Source organism: Cebidichthys violaceus, unplaced genomic scaffold (assembly GCF_023349555.1).
Source record: "Cebidichthys violaceus isolate CVI_PGR_0920_01 unplaced genomic scaffold, fCebVio1.0.p SCAF_57, whole genome shotgun sequence".
NCBI classification, from domain to species: domain Eukaryota; kingdom Metazoa; phylum Chordata; class Actinopteri; order Perciformes; family Stichaeidae; genus Cebidichthys; species Cebidichthys violaceus.
In genome coordinates this window covers 510,001-537,500 of record NW_027176783.1, presented here as the reverse complement: position 1 = coordinate 537,500, position 27,500 = coordinate 510,001, and the positions used below count along the sequence as shown (strand labels likewise).

General features: G+C 42.1%; 4 protein-coding genes across 6 annotated transcripts in view; 1 reads left to right on the top strand and 3 right to left on the bottom strand.

Annotated features, from left to right (window-relative positions):
• The window catches only part of LOC137888675 (NACHT, LRR and PYD domains-containing protein 12-like), a 26,025-nt gene extending 8,179 nt beyond the window's left edge, over positions 1-17,846 (bottom strand). The window contains exons 1-4 of one of the 2 annotated variants that reach the window (XM_068732107.1): positions 17,814-17,846; positions 11,567-11,664; positions 5,328-6,404; positions 3,676-3,855 (exon numbers count right to left, since the gene is read on the bottom strand). In XM_068732107.1, the coding sequence (XP_068588208.1) occupies positions 3,676-3,855; positions 5,328-6,280 (1,133 nt within the window). In that variant the 5' untranslated portion in view covers positions 6,281-6,404; positions 11,567-11,664; positions 17,814-17,846. The remainder of the gene's footprint in view (positions 1-3,675; positions 3,856-5,327; positions 6,405-11,566; positions 11,665-17,813) is intronic. The other variant, XM_068732108.1, reaches the window with a different exon arrangement.
• LOC137888688 (protein NLRC3-like) lies at positions 7,152-8,777 on the top strand. Its single transcript, XM_068732124.1, has 2 exons — positions 7,152-7,227; positions 7,828-8,777. Exons 1-2 carry the CDS (start codon positions 7,152-7,154, stop codon positions 8,775-8,777), a joined length of 1,026 nt encoding a protein of 341 aa, XP_068588225.1.
• A 1,683-nt stretch (positions 17,847-19,529) lies between the features above and the next one.
• On the bottom strand, positions 19,530-24,431 carry pim2 (Pim-2 proto-oncogene, serine/threonine kinase). Its single transcript, XM_068732114.1, has 7 exons — positions 24,180-24,431; positions 23,071-23,171; positions 22,783-22,833; positions 21,711-21,922; positions 21,130-21,299; positions 20,770-20,946; positions 19,530-20,655 (listed from the first exon to the last, which is right to left on the bottom strand). The coding sequence occupies exons 1-7, from the start codon at positions 24,235-24,237 to the stop codon at positions 20,486-20,488; spliced, it is 939 nt and encodes a 312-aa protein (XP_068588215.1). The 5' UTR covers positions 24,238-24,431; the 3' UTR covers positions 19,530-20,485.
• A 1,803-nt stretch (positions 24,432-26,234) lies between these two features.
• Positions 26,235-27,500, bottom strand: part of otud5a (OTU deubiquitinase 5a) — a 14,058-nt gene continuing 12,792 nt past the window's right edge. For both annotated transcript variants that reach the window (XM_068732110.1, XM_068732111.1), the window contains exons 7-9: positions 27,290-27,494; positions 26,887-26,958; positions 26,235-26,487 (exon numbers count right to left, since the gene is read on the bottom strand). In XM_068732110.1, coding sequence (XP_068588211.1) covers positions 26,351-26,487; positions 26,887-26,958; positions 27,290-27,494 — 414 coding nt within the window. In that variant the 3' untranslated portion in view covers positions 26,235-26,350. The remainder of the gene's footprint in view (positions 26,488-26,886; positions 26,959-27,289; positions 27,495-27,500) is intronic.

Genomic DNA, 27,500 nt, shown 5'->3' with positions numbered 1-27,500 from the left:
CCACAAATCTCAGAGGATCGTACACTGTCGACAGAACGCCGCGGCGTGTTGCAGGCTGGTCCTTGAGGCTGACGTTAAGTCGATCCAGCTTTCCTGCATGATAAATGCCGTGATGTGGAACGTACCATCTCTCACCTTCGCTCCCACCATCTACGACCTGCTCTGTCTGCCCTCTTTCGATTACCTCTTCCATGAATTTGACATACTGTTCCCTATACCTTTCGTTCCGTTGCAATTTCCTTTTCAGGTGGTTGAGGCGTATCATGGCTGAATCTTTGTTCTCAGGTAAACTGGGTCTGCCTTTGAAAGGCAGAGGCATTTCTTAGTGGCCATGTGCATTTTCCGTATGATCTCATCTAGCTTGTTGAGAAAGGTGATGTTGTCTTGTGACACTGTTTTACAGTCTTCACTGCCATCCTTGAAGTCAGATCGTAGAATGCGAATAGCATCTGCAGGTGTTACCAGAGGTAGCTCTTTAACGGTGATTCTGTGACACAAGCCACTTGTGCTCAGTGAATCATGACTCTGTGAGGAGCGCCCCACAATAGACCATCCTAAATCCGTCCGTACAGCATAGGGTTCCTCATCTCCTCCTAGAATGACTCGTCTTGGTGCCATTGCTCTGGAACAGTTGTAGCCTATCAGAAGTCCTACTTCACAGTCCTTTAGTGGTTGGATTTTGTCAGCTATTTCTCTGAGGTGGCTCCATTGTTTAGCCTTCTCACAAGAGGGAATGTGAGCACGGTTTATAGGTATGCAGTCTTTTGTGTAGGCAACTGGAAGTTCAACATGAATGGATGAACTGTATCCTCTGACACAAAGGCCAGAAACACACTCACTTGGGAGCACCATGTTCCACTTCCCTTTGCCTTTCTTCTGCTACCATCATCTTATAATTTGCTTCCTTCACTGCAAGTTCAGCAGCTGCATCCACACGCTTAGCTGCCGTGGATGAAGTTATGGAGTGGTGTTCAGATTTGCTGTGACTTATAGAAGAAGCAGCAGATCCGTAGACAGACTTTGCACATTCACGGTGAAGCAGTTCATGAAGCGTCTTTCCTGGTCCTCATTAAACTCACCTTCTTCATCAATTACTATAGGCGATACTGACAATTTCCATAGTAACTGATTCACACGTATCCACTTGTCTTCTCACGTCAGTGGAAGGTGTGGCGAGATCTCGAATCTCGAAATACATGTTCATTATGTTATCTTAATGAACCAGAGCTCGCTCTCCATCATGTACGTCTTCAGCTGATCTCTTGCCTTACGTACATTGAGCTTCCATTGACCATACTCTACATGGAGAGCAGCCTTTTTTCCTTTCTCTGGGCTTCTTCACCTTGCAGCACGAGCATTTTCTCTGTAGGCTTCCGTGCACATCCAGAGGGTAGAGGACCTTCAGGATGGTCATCATTTTTGTCAAGATTATCTTTCAGAAAGGGTCTCTCAGATACATCTGTCAGTGAGAGGAGCTCACTCTGCAAATCTTAAAGTTCCTCAGTCTCCTTAACGCTGCCTGACTCTGACATCATAAACTAAATTTCTCAAATAATTTAGTAGATAGAAAAACATTTAAACAGATATTATAAAACCCTTGCAATAAACAGCATGAACTTATAACATCAGATCAACAGTAGAAAGTAACACAGTTGCGTTCGTGTGCATATACTCAAATGACTGTAAATATTCAGGTAAGTACCATGTTAACACAATACTCAAAGATATTGGAATATAGCGTCCAAAGTAGTAACAGCACAGGTGAATCCATGTGGACAGCATGTGGCGACGTAGCAGTAGCAGCAGGTAGCCGTGAAGACCCTCCGTCACGGAGGCAGCAAGTCGTCAGATCGGTGAGGGCCAAGCTCTAACTGTAGCGGACCCCAGCCGGACTATGGTGAAGCGTACTGATGTTTTGTGAGATCGTGAGACTCCTTTACAAGTACTGTAAATATAAAACATCACTCAAATGTTCTCGCAGTGATTTTTCATCTCCAGCAACACATCAGTGGAGTGATTTCCCTCAAACATGAGAGAGAGTATTAGTTTGAGTCAGTTTGAAGCTCGTGTTAAAGGCTCATGTTGTATTTCTTCCTCTCGTCTCTTCCTCACCACTTCCTGCTGCTCTGTAGCCGTCTGTGAGCCGATTGGACGGCTGGCCGGCGAGCTTCGTCCGCAGACGCTTGTGGAGCTTTTCAATCCATAAAGACAGAGAACCACAGGTTCCCATGATCCAATGATGAACATGTGTGCTGTGATATTTAATCAGAGCATCAACAGGGAAATAAAAGCCTCTTGCCTCTTGAGAGAGCTCCAGAGGAAACCACTCTCCTGCTCCAGTCAGCTGACAGTCGCTCTGTGAGCCGATTGGACGGCTGGTTAGCTAGCTAGCAGCCCCGGGAGGAGCTAGTTAGCTGTCGTCAGTTTGTGGAGCTTCTCGACTCCAAAAACGTTGGAACAAATAATCGATTCACCATCAATTCAACTGACAATATATTAAATCTACAGTTGATTTATGTCTCAAAAGTTCTCATCAGTGAATTTAGTGATGAAACAGAACAAAGATTGTAAAATAAACTTGATGTTTTTGGACACTGTAATTGTGACCATAGACTGTGTCGGTCCAGCGCTTTGCATTGTGGGATACAGAAGACGAGGTAAACTGGAGATTCTTTCTGACTCAGTTAAACATCCAGGTATTTCTGTCAGACTGTAGATTCAGCTTTTCTTAGCATGCTACATGCTACATGCTACATGTTGGTGACATCAGTACAAACTGCTAGTATAGTATGAGGTTTCAAATACAGCCACTGTCAAACACAACTGACTTGATACATGTGAAGCCTCAGATTAGTTCAGATCAACTTTACAAGTCATTTCTACTCAGAACTAGACTGTGGATTTAATCCTGAACATCACAGACAGTATGGACAGACTACAGACACCAAGAACTCTTGAATGGACATTTGGACACGTGAGTATTGTATTGAGAAAGACCTGAACCAATATGAACCGGTCCTTTAAGAACAACATGTGTCTTTGTTGCAACCTAAAGGTTCAGATAATGAGACAAAACATGAGAACAGAACCACAGTTAGACCTGCTGTCAACAAGAACTTGGAAACAAGTTTGAACCTTAAACATCTATAGTCTGATGATGTCATTCATAATCATCACTTGTTGAAGAGCCACTTCCACTATGACTGGTCTCAGCTGACGTCTGCTTCTATAATTACAACAGAGCCTTATGTTCTAAAGCCTGCTCTGTGGAGACGTTTGGGCCTGTGTTAGGCTGCTGCTTATTACTCTGAGCTCTGCTTTAATCTCACCACAGTGTGGTTGTCTCTGTAGCAGCCTCATCAGCTTCTGATATCATGAAGATCACCACAGTTCACAACTTCACCTTTATTCAGCTTTGCATTCAAGTCATTCTCTCTCTGTTTACACAGAGTTTGTATCTGCAGTCATCAGATCTTCATCCTCCTCCTTCATCTCCCTCACACACTCTACAGCCTCATCAGACTGACATCACCTTCACTGACTGATGGACCACAGTGAGTGTCTGTGGAAGCTAAAAACTCTCCTGTCAATCACTTCACTTCTCTACTTTCTGTTACTCCAACAAATATTCAGCTTTTGTTTTCCTTACAGAAACCTTACAGTCAGTGAACTGACCTCAGAGTCTCCAGTCGACAGTGTGGACTCTCCAGTCCAGCAAACAACAGCTTCACTCCTGAATCCTCCAGGTTGAAGTTCAGACTCCTCAGGTCCAGCTCTCTCAGATGGGAGGGGTTGGAGCTCAGAGCTGAGGCCACAACTTCACAGTGAGTCTCTGAGAGTTCACAGCCAGAAAGTCTGTCATGACACAAATATTACAAAATATTATTATGAAAGAGGACACTTGTCATTTACTTCCTGCTTCCTGTTTTGATGAACATTGTCTCTTCACATCAGTGGTTCAGCTGATCTTATCTCACTGTGTTTCACATGAAACAATAACTATCATTCCTGCAGACTCTTCATCTTCTGTTGAGGGATCCACCTAAAATGTGTGAGACACACCTCATCCAAACCTTCCTCTCTATCCATTTCCTCAAAGAATGAAATCATGAATTGACTTATCAAATGAAAGATGAATTAAATAGAAACATAGTGAAACTGTGGTAGTGCTGTGTACTGCAGCTGAACTCTGATACTATCTCACACCTCTACCTCCAGCAGAGCGAGAGCAGGAAGTGAGGCCCTAAAGCTCAGTCATGAAGCGTTCTGTGGTTTATTGATGATAACCTTTAAGAGATTTCATTTATCAATCTGTCATCTTACATGCTTCTGTACTCACTGAATAGTAAAGATGAGTCAATCAGACAATCTTGGTTTAATGTACTCCTGATCAGAGTCAGAATAAGAAACAGATGATGCAACAATGGAAACTGTTAGAGAGACATCCTGACTGATGTTCCACTCGTGTTATTAGCGTCGAGTCATTTGCCTCATCTTCATCTTTGCATTGACTTCGTATGTAATCTCGTCGAGCATAAAGTCGCTTCTCGTTTGGTGTGCTCTTATTGTCTACTTCAGTAGAACTACGGGGGGCGTGGCTTCATCACCAAGCCACAGATAAGGAGGCATATCTGTCCCTGGGCTTTACAAGCACTATGGTCGGCCAAGAAGAGAGACCCCAGTGTGTTGTGTGTCTTAAAATACTGGAGGCAATGAAGACCAAATACAAATCAAAGTTTTAAAGAACCTAAGAGTTGGGTAAACTAAATTGTGTCACAAAAAGCTTTTATTGAAACAATCAGAACAAAGTAAATCCACAGCAATCATTGCTGGATATGTTATTTTCTTGTTTGAGAGAACCTGCTGTTAAATGTGGGGAAATATACGTTGTTTGCACTTAAAATAAATTTTATTTACAAATGAATATTTCAGAAAACAATTTACATGTAGGAATATGAATGTGATCTATGCAGAGAAAGCACTGAGTAACATCTTGTCTTTGATCATTAGTCTATCGGTAGGACTTTTTATTTTCTTGCACATTAATTCAGTTTCAAAAATGTAAGTTGTTGCACTGTTCCTAACTTCAATTTTAACATTTGAAGTTCAGTTTAAATATATTCAAGAATGTAATGCAGTTAATATGTGTGAAAGCAATCTAAAGTCCAATCTTTTTGGAAATTGATTTTTTTTTTTTATTGCTATTATTTTTTCAGCAAAGCAAACTGAACAATAAACTGTGAAGTGAAAATGTACTACTTAATGTTGTAATATAAACTTTATTAACTTTAGGACATCTTCATAAAGTTAATCACATCTGGACTTACACAGCCTTTCTGCAGTTCCTCACAGCTGGAATCAGTCTCTGTTTTCCCTCCTTTGATGTCTTGTACTTCGTCAGGTCAAACTCATCCAGAACCTCCTCTGACATCTGCAGCATGTAGGACAGAGCTGAGCAGTGGATCACTGAGAGTCTCTTCTCTGATCTGTTCTCTGACTTCAGGAACTCTTGGATCTCCTGATGTACTGAGAGGTCGTTAATCTCCATCAGACAGTGGAAGATGTTGATGCTTCTGTCAGGAGAGATTTGAGTCTTCATCTCCTTCAGGTTCTTGATGGCTCTCTGGATGGTTTCTGAACTGTTATCTGTCTGACCCAGCAGACCTCCTAAGAGTCTCTGGTTGGACTCCAGAGAGAGGCCATGAAGGAAACGGACAAACAGGTCCAGGTGGCCATTTTTACTCCTCCTGGATTTCATCATTGCTCCACTGAGGAAGACATCCAGAGATGAATAAGCATGGTCTTTCTTCAGAAAAGCCTTCAGTACCTCTGTCTTCCTGTTTGTGAAACAGTGGAACATGTAGACTGCAGCCAGAAACTCTTGAACACTCAGATGAACAAAGCAGTAGACTGTTTTCTGGAAGATCACGCTCTCTCTTTTGAAGATCTCTGTACAAACTCCTGAGAACAACGAGGCCTCCGTGACATCAAGACCACACTGCTCCAGGTCTTCTTGGTAGAACATGATGTTTCCTTTCTCCAGATGTTCAAACGCCAGCCTCCCCAGCCTCAGAAGAACTTCCCTGTCAGCCTCCGTCAGCTCCTGAGGACTCGTCTCATGTCCTTCATGGTACTTCTGCTTCTTCCTCTTTGTCTGGACCAGCAGGAAGTGTGAGTACATGTCAGTCAGGGTCTTGGGCAGCTCTCCTCTCTGGTCTGTAGTCCACATGTGGTCCAGAACTGTAGCAGTGATCCAGCAGAAGACTGGGATTAGACACATGATGTGGAGGCTCCTGGATGTCTTGATGTGTGAGATGATTCTGCTGGACAGCTCTTCATCACTGAATCTCTTCCTGAAGTACTCGTCCTTCTGGGGGTCAGTGAAGCCTCGTACTTCTGTTACCCTGTCAACACGTGAAGGAGGGATCTGATTGGCTGTCTGATTGACAGTCCAACCGCGAGTGACCTCGGGGTCATGAGAGCAGTTTCTGGAAGAAGTTCATCAGTTGAGATTTATCATAGTTGTTATTATGACATTTGAGTTTTCCTCATCTTTCCGTTGATGTTCACTACACATACGGCCCTGGTCTGTATTTGATGGAAATATGAAATAAATGTGAGGAGGAATGTATTTAACAACCAAAACACAAATGTTTGATCCACGTCGTTCATAACTGGACTTTCAACAGAAGGACTTTAACTTTGTCAGCTACAGCTCAACAAAACAGGAAATAAGAACAATAAGAACAATCAACACATGGTTGATGTATTAACATGTTTACATGAGAGACTTTGAATGTTTTCTTGTGTTTGAACACAAAGAAAGTCTTTCTAGAGCCCAGTCTGGGTTCGCTCACAGCTGATAACGTGTCATCAAAGTGTAGCCCCCCCCCCGTTACACCTCAGGGAAACACTGTTTGAACTGTTAGCACCGTTAGCTGCTAGCCGCCGGCTCAGCCGTCAGCCATGTTGAGAGCCGTGCGGAGTCAACAGAAACGCTCTGAATTCTTTATTTAGCAGCTTTAACTCATGAAACAGGTGAGACTGACACAGGTGGAACAAATCCAGGCAGGGCAGAACATTACAAAGACAGGAAGTAAAGTGATCTTTCAAAATAAAACGGGAAACCGACCATGTGAAATCCCAGCACCATGACAGAGACGGTCTCCTCCCTCAAACCAGAACCTGTCTGTAGCTACACTGACGGGATCGACACTGTCTGTGCTGGTGACCAGAGAGAGAGAGACTCACTTCTTTTGTAGCTTCTAACTGAAAGTTACTTTGACTCATGAGTCCTCGTTTGTACCTTCAGATATCAGCCTGATTCTGCTGTTTACTGATTGTTTTATTCATCTCAAAGCTGAGTTCACTTCCTGCTGATGAAAACTCAACATGTTCTGCTGCTTCTGCTTCAAATAAGAGTTGTCTACCAGCAGAAGGCTTTTATTGTGAAGTAGCTACAGGAAATGCAGTGTATTGGTCCGTGAGATATGCTGCTGTTTGTTAGTGCTGCTGTTCCATAAAAGCAGGTGAACACAATAGGACATGAACACACTGAGCAGTGTTTGATTGGTGGATCCGTTTCAAATCTTCCAGGAGGAGGAACAGCCACAGTGAGCTGTTTAGATGAGACTCGTCTGCTGTCAATCACACATGAACACGACACACAGTCACAGAGATAAGAGCTTTGTCCACAAACTTCCTTTAGTCATAAAAACTATTAACACAACATTTAAGAATCACTTTGAAGTTCTTTCTGACTTCAGGAAGTGATGATGACTTTCTAACCTTTACTTCTTGATATGTTCTCTGGTTTCTCTGTTTCAGCAGATAGTGGTCTGCAGGAGGTTTTAGATGAACATAAGATCAGTCTGAAGAAGAGATGTGAATGTGTGACTGAAGGAAGTGATGAACCAGGAAGTGGAACCCTCCTCAACAGGATCTACACTGAGCTCTACATCACAGAGGGACAGAGTGAAGAGGTTAATACCCAACATGAGGTGAGGCAGCTTGAGACAGCTTCCAAGAAGAAGAGCCTCCATGACACTCCGATCAAGTGCCACGACATCTTTAAAGCCTCAGCTGACCAACAGAGACGCATCAGAGTTGTTCTGACAAACGGCGTCGCCGGCGTTGGAAAAACCTTCTCGGTGCAGAAGTTCACTCTGGACTGGGCCGAGGGTTTGGAGAACCAAGATGTCAGTCTGGTGGTTCTGCTTTCGTTCAGGGAGCTGAACTTGATCAAAGATGAGCAGTACAGTCTTCTCAAGCTGCTCCATGTTTTCCATCCAACATTACAGAAGATCACAGCAGAGGAGCTCTCTGTCTGTAAAGTTGTGTTCATCTTTGATGGTCTGGATGAAACCAGACTTTCACTGGATTTTAAGAAGAAGAAGAAGGTCGTGTCTGATGTCACACAGAAGGCGTTGGTCAGCGTGCTGCTGACCAACCTCATCGAGGGGAATCTGCTTCACTCTGCTCTCGTCTGGATAACTTCCAGACCTGCAGCAGCCAATCAGATCCCTCCTTCACGTGTTGACAGGGTAACAGAAGTACGAGGCTTCACTGACCCCCAGAAGGACGAGTACTTCAGGAAGAGATTCAGTGATGAAGAGCTGTCCAGCAGAATCATCTCACACATCAAGACATCCAGGAGCCTCCACATCATGTGTCTAATCCCAGTCTTCTGCTGGATCACTGCTACAGTTCTGGACCACATGTGGAGTCAGAAACGTAGTAAACTGACAGTCCAACCGCGAGTGACCTCGGGGTCATGAGAGCAGTTTCTGGAAGAAGTTCATCAGTTGAGATTTATCATAGTTGTTATTATGACATTTGAGTTTTCCTCATCTTTCCGTTGATGTTCACTACACATACGGCCCTGGTCTGTATTTGATGGAAATATGAAATAAATGTGAGGAGGAATGTATTTAACAACCAAAACACAAATGTTTGATCCACGTCGTTCATAACTGGACTTTCAACAGAAGGACTTTAACTTTGTCAGCTACAGCTCAACAAAACAGGAAATAAGAACAATAAGAACAATCAACACATGGTTGATGTATTAACATGTTTACATGAGAGACTTTGAATGTTTTCTTGTGTTTGAACACAAAGAAAGTCTTTCTAGAGCCCAGTCTGGGTTCGCTCACAGCTGATAACGTGTCATCAAAGTGTAGCCCCCCCCCTCTCAACAGACCAGACTCAGCCACTGGGGCTCCATCCTGACACTCAACATGAAGCATCGTTAGTTCATGTAACCAGCTGACAGCCAGCCAATAGAACCATCGCCTCTAATCGACCACACACCAATCACAGCCCACCCTCATTTAAGCACGACTCCTCCTCACTGGGCCTTTCTACATCTACGCTGTTACAGCCGTACAGCTGGCAAAGCTTTGACATCAACGCTTCGGGAGATTCACGCTCATCACGTCTCATCTCGAGCCGGAAGATGAGGACCAATCGAAGAGGAGTTCATCTTTGAAACCCAAGATGACGAGGAACGCTCAGATGGAAGGGCCGAAGAGAGCCGTGCTACACAGCTAGTCACAGAGAACTTCTTGTTTCTCGTTGCAAATGTTAAATCAAGCGTAGTTCCTCCTGTCGCTCCTCCAACGAAAGAAGAACTGTCCTCTCTCCGCTGCCATCGCTAATGTCTCTGCATCCACTGACGCTAGCACCCCGGCTAACAAAGAGCAAGACTCCGTCCTGACGTCGACATTCAGGAGAAGGACCCGGTCCTCGCCTCTCTCACCAACATCCAGTCCTCTCTTAGAGAGATGGATTCTGGGACATCTACGGTGCGCTACTACCGAAGCCGGTGCGTTCTCCATGGACATCATGCCGCTTAGAACGCTGGGTAATGCAGTCCTCCTACTGGAGTCATTCTTTCCACCTGCAGCTACAATTTCTCCTCAGCTGAGGAATCAAATCCTCACAGGTGACGACGTTCTGCTGTGTTCAACCGTCCTGCTCAAGAAGAGAATAAACCATAAACCTGTCAACGCCTCAGAACTTGGAATAAACTAGTAGAAGCATCCAATTGTTTTTAGTTCATTATTTAAAAAATAAAAAATAATTATCATACATGTAGTGTATTTATGAAACATTATTAAATTATAAAATAGCTCTGACTTTGTGCTTCTGTTTAGGCCGGCAGAGAAGGCTTAGCTGGCCCTGATGGTCCACCACGGCTGTTCAGTACGTTTTGTTGTTTTGGATTCTTTGGTTATTAAATTCATTCATTCATCCTTCTGCTCCCGTCTCTCTGTGTTTGGGTCCATGATGTGACATCCGTTACACCATTAACTCTCATGTAGCTCACATGCACTAACATGTACGCTCACGTGCACTAAAGGTACGCTCACATGCACTAAAGGTACGCTCACATGCACTAACATGTACGCTCACATGCACTAAAGGTACGCTCACATGCACTAAAGGTACACTCACATGCACTAACATGTACACTCACATGCACTAACATGTACGCTCACATGCACTAAAGGTATGCTCACATGCACTAACATGTACGCTCACATGCACTAAAGGTACGCTCACATGCACTAAAAGTACGCTCACATGCACTAAAGGTACGCTCACATGCACTAACATGTACACTCACATGCACTAAAAGTACGCTCACATGCACTAAAGGTACGCTCACATGCACTAACATGTACACTCACATGCACTAAAAGTACGCTCACATGCACTAAAGGTACGCTCACATGCACTAACATGTACGCTCACATGCACACTCACATGCACTAAAAGTACGCTCACATGCACTAACATGTACGCTCACATGCACTAAAGGTACGCTCACATGCACTAAAAGTACGCTCACATGCACTAACATATACGCTCACATGCACTAACATGTACGCTCACATGCACTAAAGGTACACTCACATGCACTAAAGGTACGCTCACATGCACTAACATGTACGCTCACATGCACTAACATGTACGCTCACATGCACAAACATGTACGCTCACATGCACTAAAGGTACACTCACATGCACTAAAGGTACGCTCACATGCACTAAAGGTACGCTCACATGCACTAACATGTACGCTCACATGCACTAACATCTACGCTCACATGCACTAACATGTACGCTCACATGCACTAAAGGTACGCTCACATGCACTAAAGGTACACTCACATGCACTAACATCTACGCTCACATGCACTAACATCTACGCTCACATGCACTAACATGTACGCGGTCGGCCGGCTCTGAACAAAGAGAAGCTCTGATAACAACACAGACTTCATTCTCTGCTCAGGTAGACTTTACTCCTCTATATCTTTACAGAGATGATAGTTGATGATGAGATATTAATATATAACTATTAATATACAATCTGAATGTTAAATACAGCTCCTTTAACTTGAGCTCATTATTCTTGAAGTCACTGAGAATATAGAAACACTAAACTTAGAATGTGTTTATTTGCGCAGGTCTATCATGAATCAATGAGACCTTAGTGAAACAAGTGTCTCAGTATGAAAACAACACGTCCTGTTTCCAGACATGAAGACAGTCTTACTTTGTACACTTCTGGTCTCACTGGCTGTCTGCAGTCCAGCTCTGGTTCTGGATCTGGACTTCAGCTCCTCCTCCCAATCATGACTCCTCTTCCTCTTTCTGTGGAGACATTTCAATATATTTAAAGTGATTTGTTGGTTGTTGATGAAACAGATCCAGATGTGGACTAAAGTGAGTAGAAGCTCAGATGTTCACAGAGATCAGTTAAAGAGTTACTGTTCTGTTTGAAGATGTTCTTTTATTTAAACTCTCCTGCTTTCATAAACTCTGATCAGCTGATGAAACATTTAGTGATCTGTCTGTAGTTTGTTTATAACTAACTGAACACTTCCTGTAGCTCCTTCACAGTAAAAGTCCTCCATTAAAGAGAGCTGATCTTGTCCTTCACTGTGTCACAGAGTCTCTGATCAGCTCAGCTTGAGTTGGTTCTGTTTGAACTGAGGTCAGAAGAGGTCTACATGTTGTGGTGGACCAACAGTCTAACACACAGCATGTAACAGTGGAGTCTCAGGTTCAAGTCCACACACTTTCCTTCTTCATGTCTGTTTTCTGTCACGTTCTACTGTCAACTATCAAATGAAGGATCAATTCAAACTTGATGGAAACAGAAGAGGTCCAAATGTTCAGTCGACCATTTCCTGTCTTGTTTTAGTCATCAGAGAACTTTTCATCAGAACTAGTCATGGATGTTTGTTCTGGACCTTCAGGATCAATATATGGAGGAGAGAGTCTAAACTCAAAGGTCCACTTACTGAAGATTTAAAGCTTCACACTGAAAGCTCTGAATCTGCAGTAAGTGAACCTTTGAGCTTCATCTTTCTTCTCCATATTTGACTCAAGTAGTTATTTAAAGAACAAAGTCAAACATCAACACACAGAATGAAGGTGATGCTTTTTCTCACATGTTGCTCAGTTATGATGTGAACTGATTCAAGAAGCAGCTGGTAGGTCTGAACAGCTGACTGCAGTCAGATATGAGACATGATTTACACGTTTGAAGCACATTCTTCACAGTCTGAACATGACTTCAGAGTTTGGTCAGAAACATGTGAGTGTGTTCATGAAGTGTAAATGGTGAAGTGGAGGTTCTCAGGTGTTCAGTTCCAGAAACAAACTTCAGTAGTTTGTGGCTATAGAACGCAGACAAAGATCCATCTTAGTTTGAATCAGTATCTGCACTAAAAGTTCTGCATCAGGAAGATTAATCTTTGAGCAGAACATTTAGTCTTCATCCTCAATGCATCATCTTCATCAGTTCAGCTCACAGTAAAAACACTCTCTTACTGTGTGTCTGAGGGTCCAGGTTCAGTACTGAAGTTTGGAGGTTCACCTCTGGACCGATCACTCTCCATAGACAGACAGATAGATCCTGGAGACTCTGCTCTCTGTCTGGACTGAACTCTGCAAACATCAAGATGATTTTATTCAGAATGGATCTTTGAGAACAACAAAGACATTAAAGTAGATCTGAAGACACAAACTACTGTTGCTGCAGATATTTAGAAGCTCTTAAAGTTTGTATTAATCCTCTTAGATTACATTACAGCTTCTCTAGGTGACTGACAGCTGTCACTGATACTAAGAGGAAGAACCTCAAACTCAACTCACAACCTCTGAATCTACAGAACACATTGTCAGAGGTGCAGGAACTGAACATGACTCCTATGAATGAGTTAGTAGAAGTTCTCTTACTGTGTGTCTGAGGGTCCAGGTTCTTTACTGAAGTTCAGAATAACATCTTTGGACCAATCACTCTTCATAGACAGACAGCCGGAGACTAGAGACTCTGCTCTGTCCTCCTCTTCCTCCTCACAACCCCTCATCTTCTGATCTGAAGTCAGTCTGAGAGTAAAACAGAAACACTGAGTGTGAGAGAGCAACACAAGAATCAAGACAGAGAACAGGAAGTTGTAACAATTCACCTCATTATATAAACCGAAAAAGGGAAAAGTACAAAGGCTAAAATTAAGGGCACGGGCGGATCTGAATTGGTTGGTTTACAGAGTCTATATCTGCCTGAATAACCTGGTGGAGGGTAGAAAAACACGCTGACTATGATCTCCCTAGTATTCCCTATAAGGATAGACCACACCAGACACCAAAGAAACCACACGGCGAGGTAAATGTAAAACAATATATTAATATAACTCAAAATTCACTCGGCATACAAACAACAAAACTAAAATAACCGTGAGGCTCCCGCCGTACTTCGGCACAATAAAGTAAACATTTACAAACGATCACCACAAAGCCCGAATCCCATTAGTTCAGAAAGTTCCTTTAAGTAACGAAAACTAGTCCGATGACAAAAAAAACAATCCGCCGAGGCAAAGTCAATAGGTTCGTTCGACATAAGCCAGGCGGGCGCAGAATCGATCACCAGCGATTGGCGCACAATGCATGCCGGGTAGATTTGCGTCCGCCTTGCTGTGACGTCATGAAAACGTGGGCAACGTTAACCTCACGAGAGCGAGGGGCCGCAGGTTTTAGAGCCAGGCGCTGCAGTTTCTCTCCACCGACTGCGGGACCCCAGTGCATGATGGGAAACGTCTGGCTGTCTTCGGATCAAAGAGCTGATTGGCTCTTAGATTTGACAACAAACAACACGTTTTGTAGAAAATCCTAATTTTGTGTAATTAATTGTAATACTTAACGCTAGATTGTTGGCCAACAGTCTCATTTTGTGCAATGATGTGGCTGATAATAATAATAATAATAATAATAATAATAATATGAGGTTATTTATTTAGCATCTGTAAATCAATATATTTATTGAGAAAGCCTACATCCAACCTGAGGTCAGCATTTGTTCAGTCAGAGCACTGAATGTGTCCATCCATTAACAATGATGGTAGAATGGTTTCCTGGTATAATAGGCTGTGGGACTGTTGCATTGTGGTCTAACAATGGGAATGTGACATCCATCCATCCATCCATCCATCCATCCGTGCTTCCCCTGTAGGCCACAGCGTGTGATGAGACACATGTGTAGTGACCAGGGAACAGAAGGGATGGAGATGTGTTGAAATGTTGAATCTGTCTGCTCACCCCTACATGACTCCAGGTGAGACAGAGTCCACAGACAGAACGCTGTCACAGACAGGTGGTGTGGTTTGCTGTCTGTTCATGTAGTGTGGTCCCATTGTAGTCATAAGGTCCTAGTTAGCAAAGAAGAGACTCAAACTGACAAATATCAGTGATTATATTCAGCCTTGAAACGCTGTAGATCAGATTCCTCCTCTTGTCCTCTTGAGAGCCTGAAATGACTTCTGAAGTCAGAGCTCTGTCCAGAGGAACCACCTCCTCAACTAATGGGGTATTTGTGGAACCAACCCAGAAGAAGAATAATGAAAATGATTCTTAACCGAATTCTAAAGAACTCTTTAACCATATAGGGAGCAGTTATTGAATCATGAAAACCATGTTTCACCACAATGACATCCTTTTTATGAAATAATAAAAATTGTTTTAAATTACATTCCTTGATTATTCTACTGTTTTTAGTTTTATAATTTGCCTAAAACTGGAGTTCTGGTTCACTTTATAATTGTATATGTTAAGGAGATGAAAAGGATAGACTGGTACACATGTTTAGGAATATGGTTTGATGCTAGGCTCCCCTGGAATAAAACGGTAAATAAATGTAAAAAGGTTTCAAATGTAATGAGGAGCTCACAGGTCTGTTTTGAAAGCTATATATATATATATATATATATATATATATATATATATATATATATATATATATATATATATATGGGTCTGATAAGATCATTACAGTCATTTAGCAGACGCTATTATCTAATGCGACTCAGCACATTTCTACAGCATAGAAGCTACGGGAGCAATTTTGGGGTTAAGTGTCTTGCTCAACATGCGACCAGAGCCGGGGATCGAACCGCCGATCCTCTGAAGAACGGCCCTGCTCTCCACTTAGCCACAGTCGCCTGAGATCAGTTTGAGACTACGGCTGTGTCGGCGTCTAAAACCTTGTTTGAAAACTGGATGTAATGCAAGCATGAAGAATATGTAGTGGAGTCTTTAAAACCACATCTGTGCCAGCATTGCAGGTAGAATTGGAGGAGATGCCGTTGGAGTTGAGAAGAATCCAGATCATGATGACATATTGGGTCAGTTTACAAGGACAACAACCATCCAACAATAAGTACTATTGAGCCATGCTGGGAGCATGAAAACAGGCCAACAAAGAGCTCTGGTTGGGTTGTGAAGGAGAAGGCTAGTGAGTTAGCTTTACTGGATGATAGGAGTTATTCTCCAGCTGTGGTCCAGCTGTTCCTCCTTGGTTACTGCCACAGCCTGACATTGATCTCGCCCTCCTTGAACTGATGAGAGATGAATGTGGGGGAAACTGTAAGATCTTCAAGTCATACATCAGGAAGAATTACTACAATTAAATACAGATTGATACAGATGGATCTAAAGACCCTCAAACTGGTAGAACAGCAGCAGGAATCCCAGAAATCCATTATGAGTGTGGGAAGAGACTCAGTGCTGTTGTATCTGTGTTTACATGTGAGATGATGGACATAGTCATTGTCTTTCAGTGGGTAGAGGACATCAGGACAGAGAGAGTAGTAATTGCATCAGACTCATGTGCAGCACTAACGAGTTTGACATGTTGCCCCTCCAGAAGCAGAGAGGATTTACTGTTTGAAATATTACGATCACTATTCAGAATCCATCAAATGAGGGAGTGTGTTAGTTTAGTGTGGGTCCATGTTGGAAGGAGAAGGTGGATAAAGCAGCAAAAAGGGCTTTGAAGAGTGGAAGACATAATGTTCATGTAAATATAAGTAAGTCAGAAGATAAAGTGGTGATTAAGGGACAAATCAAGAAGATACGTCAGAACGAATGGAATAAAGGGAGTAAAGGAAGATATCTGTTAAAATAAACCATTGGTTAAGAGTGCAGGATCTAGTGGACGAACTAGGAAAGAGGAGACGATTATGACTAGACTAAGGAATGGTCATACTGGTCTGAACACTTCCCTCTATGTTATTAGAAAGCATAATAAATGTGAATTTTGTGAAGAAGAAGAAAGTGTGGACCATGTTTTATTGTCCTGTCAGAGGTAATGTATATAATATATATATAACATATATTATATAGTATAACTGTACGAGTCAGAGAGATGGAGAGGAGGATCATTAATGTACTAAAGAAAAGCTTTAGTGACAAATGTTGGAAACTCTTTCTGGAATATTTAGAGTCAACCAGACTAATGAATAGAATGTGAGAAAAAAAAATTACTTTTGTATTTGTCTATATATATATATTTGTATATACATATCTTTATTTATTTACACACACATATAGGTATATGTATGTGTGTATATATGTACAGTATTTATTTTCGTTCGGTTGTCGTATTAGAGTCCTTAGTCCACACTCCAGATCAGTGGTGGAGGTAATGCACCCGAAAGCTGTTTACCAACCGCCATAAAAAAAACAGAAGAAGAAGAAGAAGCAGGCGGCTGGAAACGGTCCGACTTGAACGCAGCTTTTTGTCCCCGCCCCCTTCTCTTCCGCCTGCTCTCGTCTGCTTTCCAGGCGAGGCGCAGTTCATCTCGAACGAGCCTAAAAACCGGCGGATGCGTGGCGAGACGCCGCGGTCCCTGTATCCACCGAACCCGCGCTACCTCACCACAGCTCGTCCCGATGGTGGCCCTCTGTGCCGTTCCCAGCGAAGACTCCAGCCTGATAATCCCTTAAAGTCTTGATTCGGATCCGTGGCTGAGCAATCGCCGGCAAACGGTGCTCTCCTGAGTCCACTGAACGGAGCTCGCTTCCTCCAGTGTGCGTTCACAATCTTCCCTCGCGCCACTTCCCCCCGACACAATTTATACAAAACACCGGTCAACACAACTACAACAATAACAACAACAGATCCTATTTATATCCTGTGTTAAAAATACTGGCAACTAATAAGATGACAGTACTTTATATAGGTGAAGGAACGTAACCCACAGGTTCCCCATTCACATTAGCTGTACATAGCAGGCAGACTTCTGGCAATCATTACAAAGTAACACACACACACACACACACACACACACACACACACACACACACACACACACACACACACACACACACACACACACACACACACACACACACACACACACACACACTCTCTCTAACATGTGTGTCCTCTACAGTCCACAGGGAGAAAGTGACTCACACACTTTGACAGTAAAACAGTCAAATGTTGGATTAACACTCACCCTGCCTCAGCCTTCAGCTTCTCTCCTTCTGCTCTGGGACTCAAAATGGAGTCTGAACTTTGTGACAAACACTTCAGGGTTCTTTTCCTGTTCTCGTGGACCTGGATCAGTTGATCACTGTAGCTCCGCCCCTCTTCATTTACAGGAAATCAGCTGAGTTCATAGAAGTGTGTGGGTGTGTTTGTGAGCTCACACAGATCCTCTTTGTATTGTCGTGTGTTTATGAGCGTCTCTGTTCTACTCTGTTGTCTTTAATGTCCTTGTTCATCTAGTATTCTTGTTTATTTGTATATTCCATGTATGTACGATGAGAGCAATGTGTAAACCAGAGTCAGATTCCACGTATGCGTACACACACATGGCCAATAAAGCTGATTGTGATTGTGAACATGATCTTCATGTTTAAATGATGAACATAAATCTAAAAGAGCTTTGTGTGTAAAGGTTTCTGTTCCAGACTGTGAGGATCTATCAGGAGCGTGTTTGAGTTATCAGCACATATGAAAAACTAAATTATTGACATCAATAGAATTATTAATGTCAGTAAGATTATTAACAATTATTAACAATAACGGGGCGCCACCCTGTGAACAGGGACCAATAACCAAACTATAAACTAAGTCTCATAATTAGTCTTCACTCACAATGTCAACAGTCAAAGTACTGTTACACATCAGAGTGAAGGTGAAGGTGTGAAATACAGATGGAGACTCAGACTACGCCACGGCTCTGGTTGCTTTTAAAAAGTACAGCTCCCAACCTTACTCACAGTGACTGATGTAAGGAAGAGGAAACAAAACAAAAGAATCCTCAAAACAAAGCAGATCCTCACTGCGGTAAAATACGGAGATTGTGACTATCACACAGAAGTCCGGCTGACGAACTTAAGTCCAGCCGGCCGTTCTGGTTGTTTACTGATGAGATCACGATCACCAGCCTCAACACAGTCATCTACACATTATTGATCTTATCATTATTGAGCATACGCAACACCACGTTATAACGATACAGTAACTTAAACAAAGAAATCAAGGTAATAAACACACTATGACCTAAATCTGCCCAGACACACTAAGCCTCTTATGGTGAGATGACTTCGTAGCGGTCGACGTGGTCCTTCTGAGTTTCTTGGTTAAACTCAGGGTTGCAGAGCTCCTAGTTGTGAGAAAGTAAACTCTCTTATGTGGCTGAGAGTTTCTTTAGAAATGAAGAGTATTCCTCTTCCTTATAGCCGGCAAGATGTCGACGTTAACGGGAAGAGAACGGGGCTGTTATTCGTCCAGCGATCGTAGAACTGCGGCGTCTCCGGCCCTTGTCCAATGGGATCTCAGCGCTGATTTTCGGCCAACCAAAACTCAGAATTCGCAGGTAGGTGTGAAAACATTTCCCGGGGATTTGGTGTAATCCTGAACTCAAATCAGGCTTTTGACTGCTCTGCAGAACAAGCAGGCCCAAGTCTTTGTTCTAAGCACATGGCAACTTTCCTTTATTCAGACCACATGGAGAAGTCCCAACATGATTTATCACCAAGAGATCAACAGAATAATAGTTATTGCTAGTGTAACATAACATAATGTAGTTTATCATAATGTATATATTCACTCTTTGTTCATTAACAGTTTAACGTCGTACGTGCTTCATGGGTTCGTTGCCCCTCGTCGTTCTTGTTTTGAAGACTATGAATTGTGGGTAAAGAGAAGTCAGGACACGACGTGATGAAGTGACAAAAACTGTTTAATTCAAACGTCGGATCTTATTTTCGATCCATAAATTCTTATTTAATGTAAATAAAACAGAAACAAGTGACCAACGAGCCACTTTGCTCATGAACCAGCCAATGAGACACAAGTATTTACGGTGACATCACATCCAAACATCAACGAGTCACTACGCACCAGGAAGACAACAATAAATATCTTTGTTCTAACGTCAAATGGACTTCCTGTTGTAGTCAAGAACAGCTTCTGTTCTAGTTTCACTGCAGTCACAGGATTATTATTACTTATTATTATTACTATTTCCTGCTTCAACCAACAGATTTATATCAACAATATATTTTCTAGTAAATGACTCGTTTGTAGAAAACTAACCGGAGGACGGTAATAAAGGTGTTTGTTCTCTGATGTGACTACATAACAAACAAACAAATAACCAGGAAGACACCAAACCTGCTGCATCCACAGACAGATCAATAAAAGAAACAGTTCAATCAATTATTTTATCTCTAAGTGGATCACAGCAGTGTTTGCTTCACGTTTCACTCCGTTAACAGAGAATAACTTCCTCCTGTGGGAGAGAACGAGAAGACGCCGCCGATCTGCTCCTTTAAATCCAGAGTGAGCTTCTAGTTCCTGTCACGAGACCAGAGCCTGGAGTGTTCAGGGTTACGTTTAGTCTGTCCAGAGCCTTGTGTGTTCAGGGTTACGTTTAGTCTGTCCAGAGCCTTGTGTGTTCAGGGTTAGTCTGTCCAGAGCCTTGTGTGTTCAGGGTCACGTTTAGTCTGTCCAGAGCCTTGTGTGTTCAGGGTCACGTTTAGTCTGTCCAGAGCCTTGTGTGTTCAGGGTCACGTTTAGTCTGTCCAGAGCCTTGTGTGTTCAGGGTTACGTTTAGTCTGTCCAGAGCCTTGTGTGTTCAGGGTCACGTCTACTGTACGCTCATGGTTGATCCAGTGGTTACAGGGACTGGTTTGGCAGAGAGCTGTGGTCCTCCTGCAGGTCTCCTCCTTCCTCCTCCTCCTCCTCCTTCTGTCCTCCCTCCATCCAGGGGTGAGACAGGATCTCCTCCAGAGTCGGTCGCTCCTCAGGAAGGTACGACAGACACCAGCGAATCAGAGACTGGCATTCTGGGAAGACACATTTATGTGAGGTTTTAGTTTAAAAACATCTGGACATTTGAGCCAATCAGTTTGCACAGTGATGGGGGGGTGTCAGAGTGGGTGGGCGGAGCCTCTACTCACCTTTGGAGACCCTCCTGGTGAAAATGGGCGTGGCCGTGACGATCTCCTGGTCGCGGTCGAACGGGATGTCGCCACACACCATGTCGAAGAGCAAGACGCCCAGAGACCAGACGGTGAGGGAGACCGCCTTGTAGGACTGAGACTCGATCCACTCGGGGGGGCTGTAGACCCGGGTCCCTGAGGAAGGAGGAGAAGAGGACACAAGGAGACGAGGAGGACCGTTATCAATACAGTCTGAGGACTAACAGTCATTTTCATAATCAAAAACCTTCCTGTTATAGTTTCCATCAATCATTTTATCTCCAATGTTTTCATTCAAAAGCTTTATTGATACGATGTGACGGTTGACGGTCTCTGTACCTTCAAACTCTCCGTACGCCGTCTCTTTAAGAGGAGCTCCGGATCCAAAGTCAACGAGCTTCACCTCCAGCGTCCTCGTGTCCACCACCAGGTTCTCGTCCTTAATGTCTCTGTGCACGACGCCGTGAGCCTGAAGGAACCGCACAGCCTCCACCACCTGACGGAAGAACCTGAGGGGAACCCAACGGAAAACTTTTAACAACAGAACCACACAGAGAGTAGAACAGAAGAGAGTAGACCAGTAGAGACAACAGAACCACACAGAGTAGAACAGAAGAGAGTAGACCAGTAGAGACAACAGAACCACACAGAGAGTAGAACAGAAGAGAGTAGACCAGTAGAGACAACAGAACCACACAGAGAGTAGAACAGAAGAGAGTAGACCAGTAGAGACAACAGAACCACACAGAGAGTAGAACAGAAGAGAGTAGACCAGTAGAGACAACAGAACCACACAGAGAGTAGAACAGAAGAGAGTAGACCAGTAGAGACAACAGAACCACACAGAGAGTAGAACAGAAGAGAGTAGACCAGTAGAGACAACAGAACCACACAGAGATAAGAACAGAAGAGAGTAGAACCTGAGTGCGAGGCGTTCCGTCAGCGCTCCTCTCTCGGTGATGAAGTCAAACAGGTCCTGGCTCTGGGGGGGGCGCTCCATCACCAGCAGGAAGCCCCCCCCCCCCTCTACCTGGAACCAGTCCAGCAGGTGGACGACGCCCCTGTGACCTCCGACCTCTGACAGCCGCTGTAGCAGAGCGATCTCCATGGGAACGGGGCTGACCTCACCGGGCTGAAGGGTCAGAGTACTTCATAAATACACAGTTTATATACTATTATTACTAATGTACTACTGTTTATAATATGTTCATAAATACAGTTTATATACTATTATTACTAATGTACTACTGTTTATGTTGTGTATATAAAGATACGTTCATAAATACAGTTTATATACATGTTGTGTATATAATCCATGTCTATAAATACACATTTGTTGTTTTATGTATACAACAAAGAGTTAAATAACCATAACATTAAAACCTTCGTAATGCTATTAAAACGTATTTTCATTAATGATTATAATTAATTTTATCAGACCAACAGTTTCTTTACTTTCATGTACCCCACTAAATGTTTGATATATTTGCTTAAAAAACTTTATTGAAATACTTTTTGTCGACAGACTGAAAGTTTCAGCTCAGTTTGAAGATGAATTTGTAACTTTCAGCTGTTAATAACAACAATAATGTCTCTCTGATGAATAGAACAATAAGACGCCATGAAGGTGTTTTTATTTCACACAGAAACTCCACTTTGGTTTCTTCAGATGTTTGGTTTTTTTGCCCTGCTCCACCGCCTGCAGGTGTGTTCCAGGTGTTTTTATGTGTGTGTGTGTGTGTGTGTGTGTGTGTGTGTGTTTGGGGGGGGGGTCCCAGCTAAAGTTCTGATGAATAATAAATTAGTTTGTAACTGACGGGGAAATCCTGCAGCGTCATTTACTGACCCGTGACATCACAGGGGGCCGGCCCCACTAACAGCTGTAGTTCACCTGTCAGTCCAGCAGAGGGCAGAGCTGGCCCTCAGCTGTTCTCAGTGATGTGACTCCACTAATAGATTTACTTTGTTCTTCTTTAGAACAAATAAACTCACCAGTCTGGCCCACTGCTGAACTCTGTCTCTGGAAATCTGTTTGATGGCAACCTGGAGGGACCAAAAGAGAGAAGTTTATGATTATTATGTTAATATCATTTATTTATATTATATGTTGTGGTCTGTATTCACTTCTTCAAACTCATCATGGTGTTCTTTTGAAAAGTAAGTGAAGACTCTCAGACCATTTCATTTTGTAAAGCACTTTGTTTAAATAAAGTTTATTTTAATATTATCTCATAAACAAACAAACTAAACATGAAGAACCGACTGAATGTGTCCTCTGACCTGCAGTCCATCAGAGAACCTCTGGCCTGAGAACACGGAACCGAAACCACCGCTCCCGAGCAGAGAACCACAACGATACTGACTGCAGAACGGTTCCTTCACTAGAGAGAAAGAGAGAACATCAGTCAGAACGGTTCCTTCACTAGAGAGAGAGAACATCAGTCAGAATGGTTCCTTCACTAGAGAGAGAGAACATCAGTCAGAACGGTTCCTTCACTAGAGAGAGAGAACATCAGTCAGAACGGTTCCTTCACTAGAGAGAGAGAACATCAGTCAGAACGGTTCCTTCACTAGAGAGAGAACATCATTAGCCTAGCTAAACGAGCTAGCTAAGCTAACCTTAATTAAGAGTTAGTTCTTAAAGCTGCAGGGAGACAAAGTGACGTCACTCTCTTCTAACCCGCTTCGTTTAATAAACAAGTTTTATTTTATATTTTAAAATAACATAATATATTTTATAATAATATAATAAGTTCTATCATAATATAATATATTTTATAATCATATAATATATTTTATAATAATATAATAAGTTCTATCATAATATAATATATTTTATAATATAATATATTTTATAATATAATATATTTTATAATCATATAATAAGTTCTATCATAATATAATATATTTTATAATCATATAATATATTTTATAATAATATAATAAGTTCTATCATAACATAATATATTTTATAATATAATATATTTTATAATAATATAATAAGTTCTATCATAATATAATATATTTTATAATAATATAATATATTTTATAATAATATAATATATTTAATAATAATATAATAAGTTCTATCATAATATAATATATTTTATAATATAATATATTTTATAATAATATAAGTTCTATCATAATATAATATATTTTATAATATAATATATTTTATAATAATATAATAAGTTCTATCATAATATAATATATTTTATAATATAATATATTTTATAATAATATAATAAGTTCTATCATAGTATAATATATTTTATAATAATATAATATATTTAATAATAATATAATAAGTTCTATCATAATATATTTTATAATCATATAATAAGTTCTATCATAATATCATATCTTTTATAATCATATTTTATTACCGTGTCTCGCTCTGACTTCCTCCTCAGGTTGAAGCTCCGCGGCTCTTTTCTCCAACATCTCGTCAGTTGTATCCGGTAGAATCCATCCTGTTGTCGGTTGAAATCCTGCCGTCAGTCGCTATTAAACCTTGTTCTTCACGTCTCAAACTGTCTGTTTCCCGCTTCACGCTAAACCGAACCGGTAAATACACGGACCGTAAACGAGGCTCTGTGCTGTGAACCGTTCACACGGTGAAGGAAACAAGACTTCACTCTCTTACGTTACTGTTTATACGCTTCTGTCAGACCACGCCCACTCCGCCCTCCTCTGTCCAATCAGTGATGAGACGTGTGCCCAATGTTTTGAAACCGTCCCGGCCAATCAGATTCAAGCTGCGGGTTTCCTGCTTAAAAACTCATGAATATTCAAATCCCCGCGAGAGGAATTCGTAGAATTTAGGGCGGCGAACAAATAAAAGATGAAGATGATGACGGGAAAGAGGAGGGCGGTTTCCCTAAAACACGCACGCACGCGCACGCACACACACACACACACACACACACACACACACACACACACACACACACACACACACACACACACACACACACACACACACACACAGTCTCTGATGTATCTAAATAAACTAACGGTTTCCTCTACGTGCCACGCGCTCTTCTCGTTCTCTCTCTCGCGCACATTCAGGTCAGATCGGTTTCCGGTTCCGGTCAAAATAAATGTGTCAGTGCAAGAATTTACAAGAAAGTCAAAATAAGAAGTACTCTGACCTTTAACTGCAGTAAAAGTACTAATACCACACTGTGATAGTACTCCACTAGAAGTAAAACGTCTGCATTCAAAACCTGGACTGAGTAAAAGTATATAAATGTAGTAAAAGTATTAATAGTGTTTGTTGTTATTGATAATTATTTAAATATAGAGAAAATAAGTCATTCATCATTCACTCATAATTAATGAATATTTGTGATAATTATCTGGACTAAAGTTGTGAAGTAGTAAATAATATATATATATATATATATATATAAATATAAATATATATATATATATAAATATAAATATATATATATATAAAAATATAAATATATATATATATATATATATATAAATATAAATATATAAGTATAAACAAAGTGTGTTTGTGTCATAAAAAACAAATAAAAAATCTCCAAAACATTTTTCTTCAGAAACATTTTTCCTCTTTTTATTCCAAGAAAAAAAAAAAGGTTCTTTTCATCCCAAACGATAAAATAAAATAAAACAAACTTATATTATTAATAATAACAACAATAATAATCAATCATTAAGAGGATAAGTATGACAATTCTCACATTTTATCTCCTTTTTTTTTTTAATTTGTCGCTTTTTCTCTATGATGATATTGGTCGTGGTCGATTAAACATGCAGCTAAATAAGTCCGATGATGATGGTGGTGAGGAAGAGGAGGATGAAGACAACCAGGAGAGAGGAGGTGTTACAGACCATGAAGTCAGAGCTGACAGTATGATTTTACTTCCCAGACGACGCAAAGCTAATGTGCGTTGCTCGACACAAAATGGCCACCAGTGAGCGCTATGAGGTAAGCTAAGCTAACCAGTTAGCGGTGTTAGCAGGAACTAGCTTTAAAACATAGTAAGACTTGAGGTGATAGCTAGCTTGCTAAAATACTGGGCGTCTTTTTCCGTTCTGATTAGCATTCTTCATTGAAACCAATGGTCCTGATAGCCTCAGAGCTAACCGGAACCAAAACACAGATATTAAAATTTAAAACTGATGTCTGTGAATTTCAAAATAAAAGCTTAAATCACAACTGATCCCAAATCAGCATTAAGACCGAGCTCCATGTGGGTTGTAACCAGGAAGAGAAAAGTGTGTGTGTGTGTGTGTGTGTGTGTGTGTGTGTGTGTGGGGGGGGGGGGGTAATGCTGGATCACTATTGGCTGAGAGGAGGGGGTTATGGGAGGTATGAGAAAGAGAGGAAAGGAGGAAAGGAAACGAGGAGACGAGTGATGAGCGGATGAGTTGAAATGTCTGCTGAAAAAAACAAGTGTGGATTTCTTTGTTTGATGTTTTATTTCCTTCCCTGGTCTGAGGGTCAGAGGTCGGGGGGGGTCATTGTGTGTGTGTGTGTGTGTGTGTGTGTGTGTGTGTGTGTGTGTGTGTGTTGCTATCAGCTGCTGTCAGGTGACGGCTCTCTCTCTCGATGCATGGAGGTGGAGCTCTGATGTTTCATGCTGTCCAGGTACTCCTGCTGAGAGACGGCCAGAACCGAGGCCAGGATCTCATCGTCCTCCCAGTCCGTCAGACCTGGAACACACAGACCAGATTAAAGACCAGGTCACAGACCAGAGAGACCAGGTCTCTCACACACACACACACACACACACACACACACACACACACACACACACACCCCTTCCTGTTGAGGTTGAACTGTAAACAACAGGGTAACGAGCAACAGTAACAGTTAGCAGTAGACATGACAGTAATAGTACTGCTGTAATAAACATAGCAGTAGTAGTAGTAGAAGTAGTAGAATTAGCAGTAGCAGTAGTAGAGGTAGAAGTAGTATTAGAAGTAGTAGAAGTAGTAGTAGTAGTATTAGCAGTAGAAGTAGTATTAGCAGTAGTAGTAGTAGTATTAGCAGTAGAAGTAGTATTAGCAGTAGTAGTAGTAGTATTAGCAGTAGAAGTAGTTAGATCTTACCAAACGCTGTAGGTGACATCTCCTGCATGATGGCTCTGTACTCCAAATGATGACGACTCTGATTACTGGGACCTACACACACACACACACACACACATGAGAGAGTGAGTGAGAGAGACAGAGAGTGAGTGAGAGAGTGAGAGAGAGTGAGAGACAGAAAGTGAGTGAGAGAGTGAGAGAGAGTGAGAGACAGAAAGTGAGTGAGAGAGAGACAGAGAGTGAGTGAGAGAGTGAGAGAGTGAGACAGAGAGTGAGAGACAGAGTGAGTGAGAGAGTGAGAGTGAGACAGAGAGTGAGTGAGAGAGCGAGAGAGAGTGAGACAGAGAGTGAGAGACAGAGTGAGTGAGAGAGTGAGACAGAGAGTGTGTGTGTGTGTGTGTGTGTGTGTGTGTGTGTGTGTTACCTGGTGCGCAGGGGGAGGGGGGTTTGTTCAGGATGAGGGCGGCTCCTGGGGGGGAGGGGGGCTTGTTGTTTGTCGACGGGGGGGTCGGGAGGTCGGAGTGGGAGGGGTCAGAGTCACGTTGCCGTGGCGACCGGGCGCTCCAGTCATCCGGGCCGCTGGAGGCCGCCGCCGTCGCCGAGCTGCAGGTGGCGCTGGCCTTACGGGGCTGAGA

Bases quoted from the DNA above. Each gene is read 5' to 3' on its own strand.
- LOC137888688 (XM_068732124.1), top strand. From the start codon at position 7,152: ATGACAGAGACGGTCTCCTCCCTCAAACCAGAACCTGTCTGTAGCTAC. The intron at 7,228-7,827 runs GTGACCAGAGAG...TCTCTGTTTCAG, and splicing joins GATCGACACTGTCTGTGCTG to CAGATAGTGGTCTGCAGGAG.
- pim2 (XM_068732114.1), bottom strand. From the start codon at position 24,237: ATGTTGGAGAAAAGAGCCGCGGAGCTTCAACCTGAGGAGGAAGTCAGA. The intron at 22,834-23,070 runs GTCAGAGGACAC...TGGTCCCTCCAG, and splicing joins GGTTCTCTGATGGACTGCAG to GTTGCCATCAAACAGATTTC. The intron at 21,300-21,710 runs GTTCTACTCTCT...GGTTCCCCTCAG, and splicing joins ACGGAACGCCTCGCACTCAG to GTTCTTCCGTCAGGTGGTGG.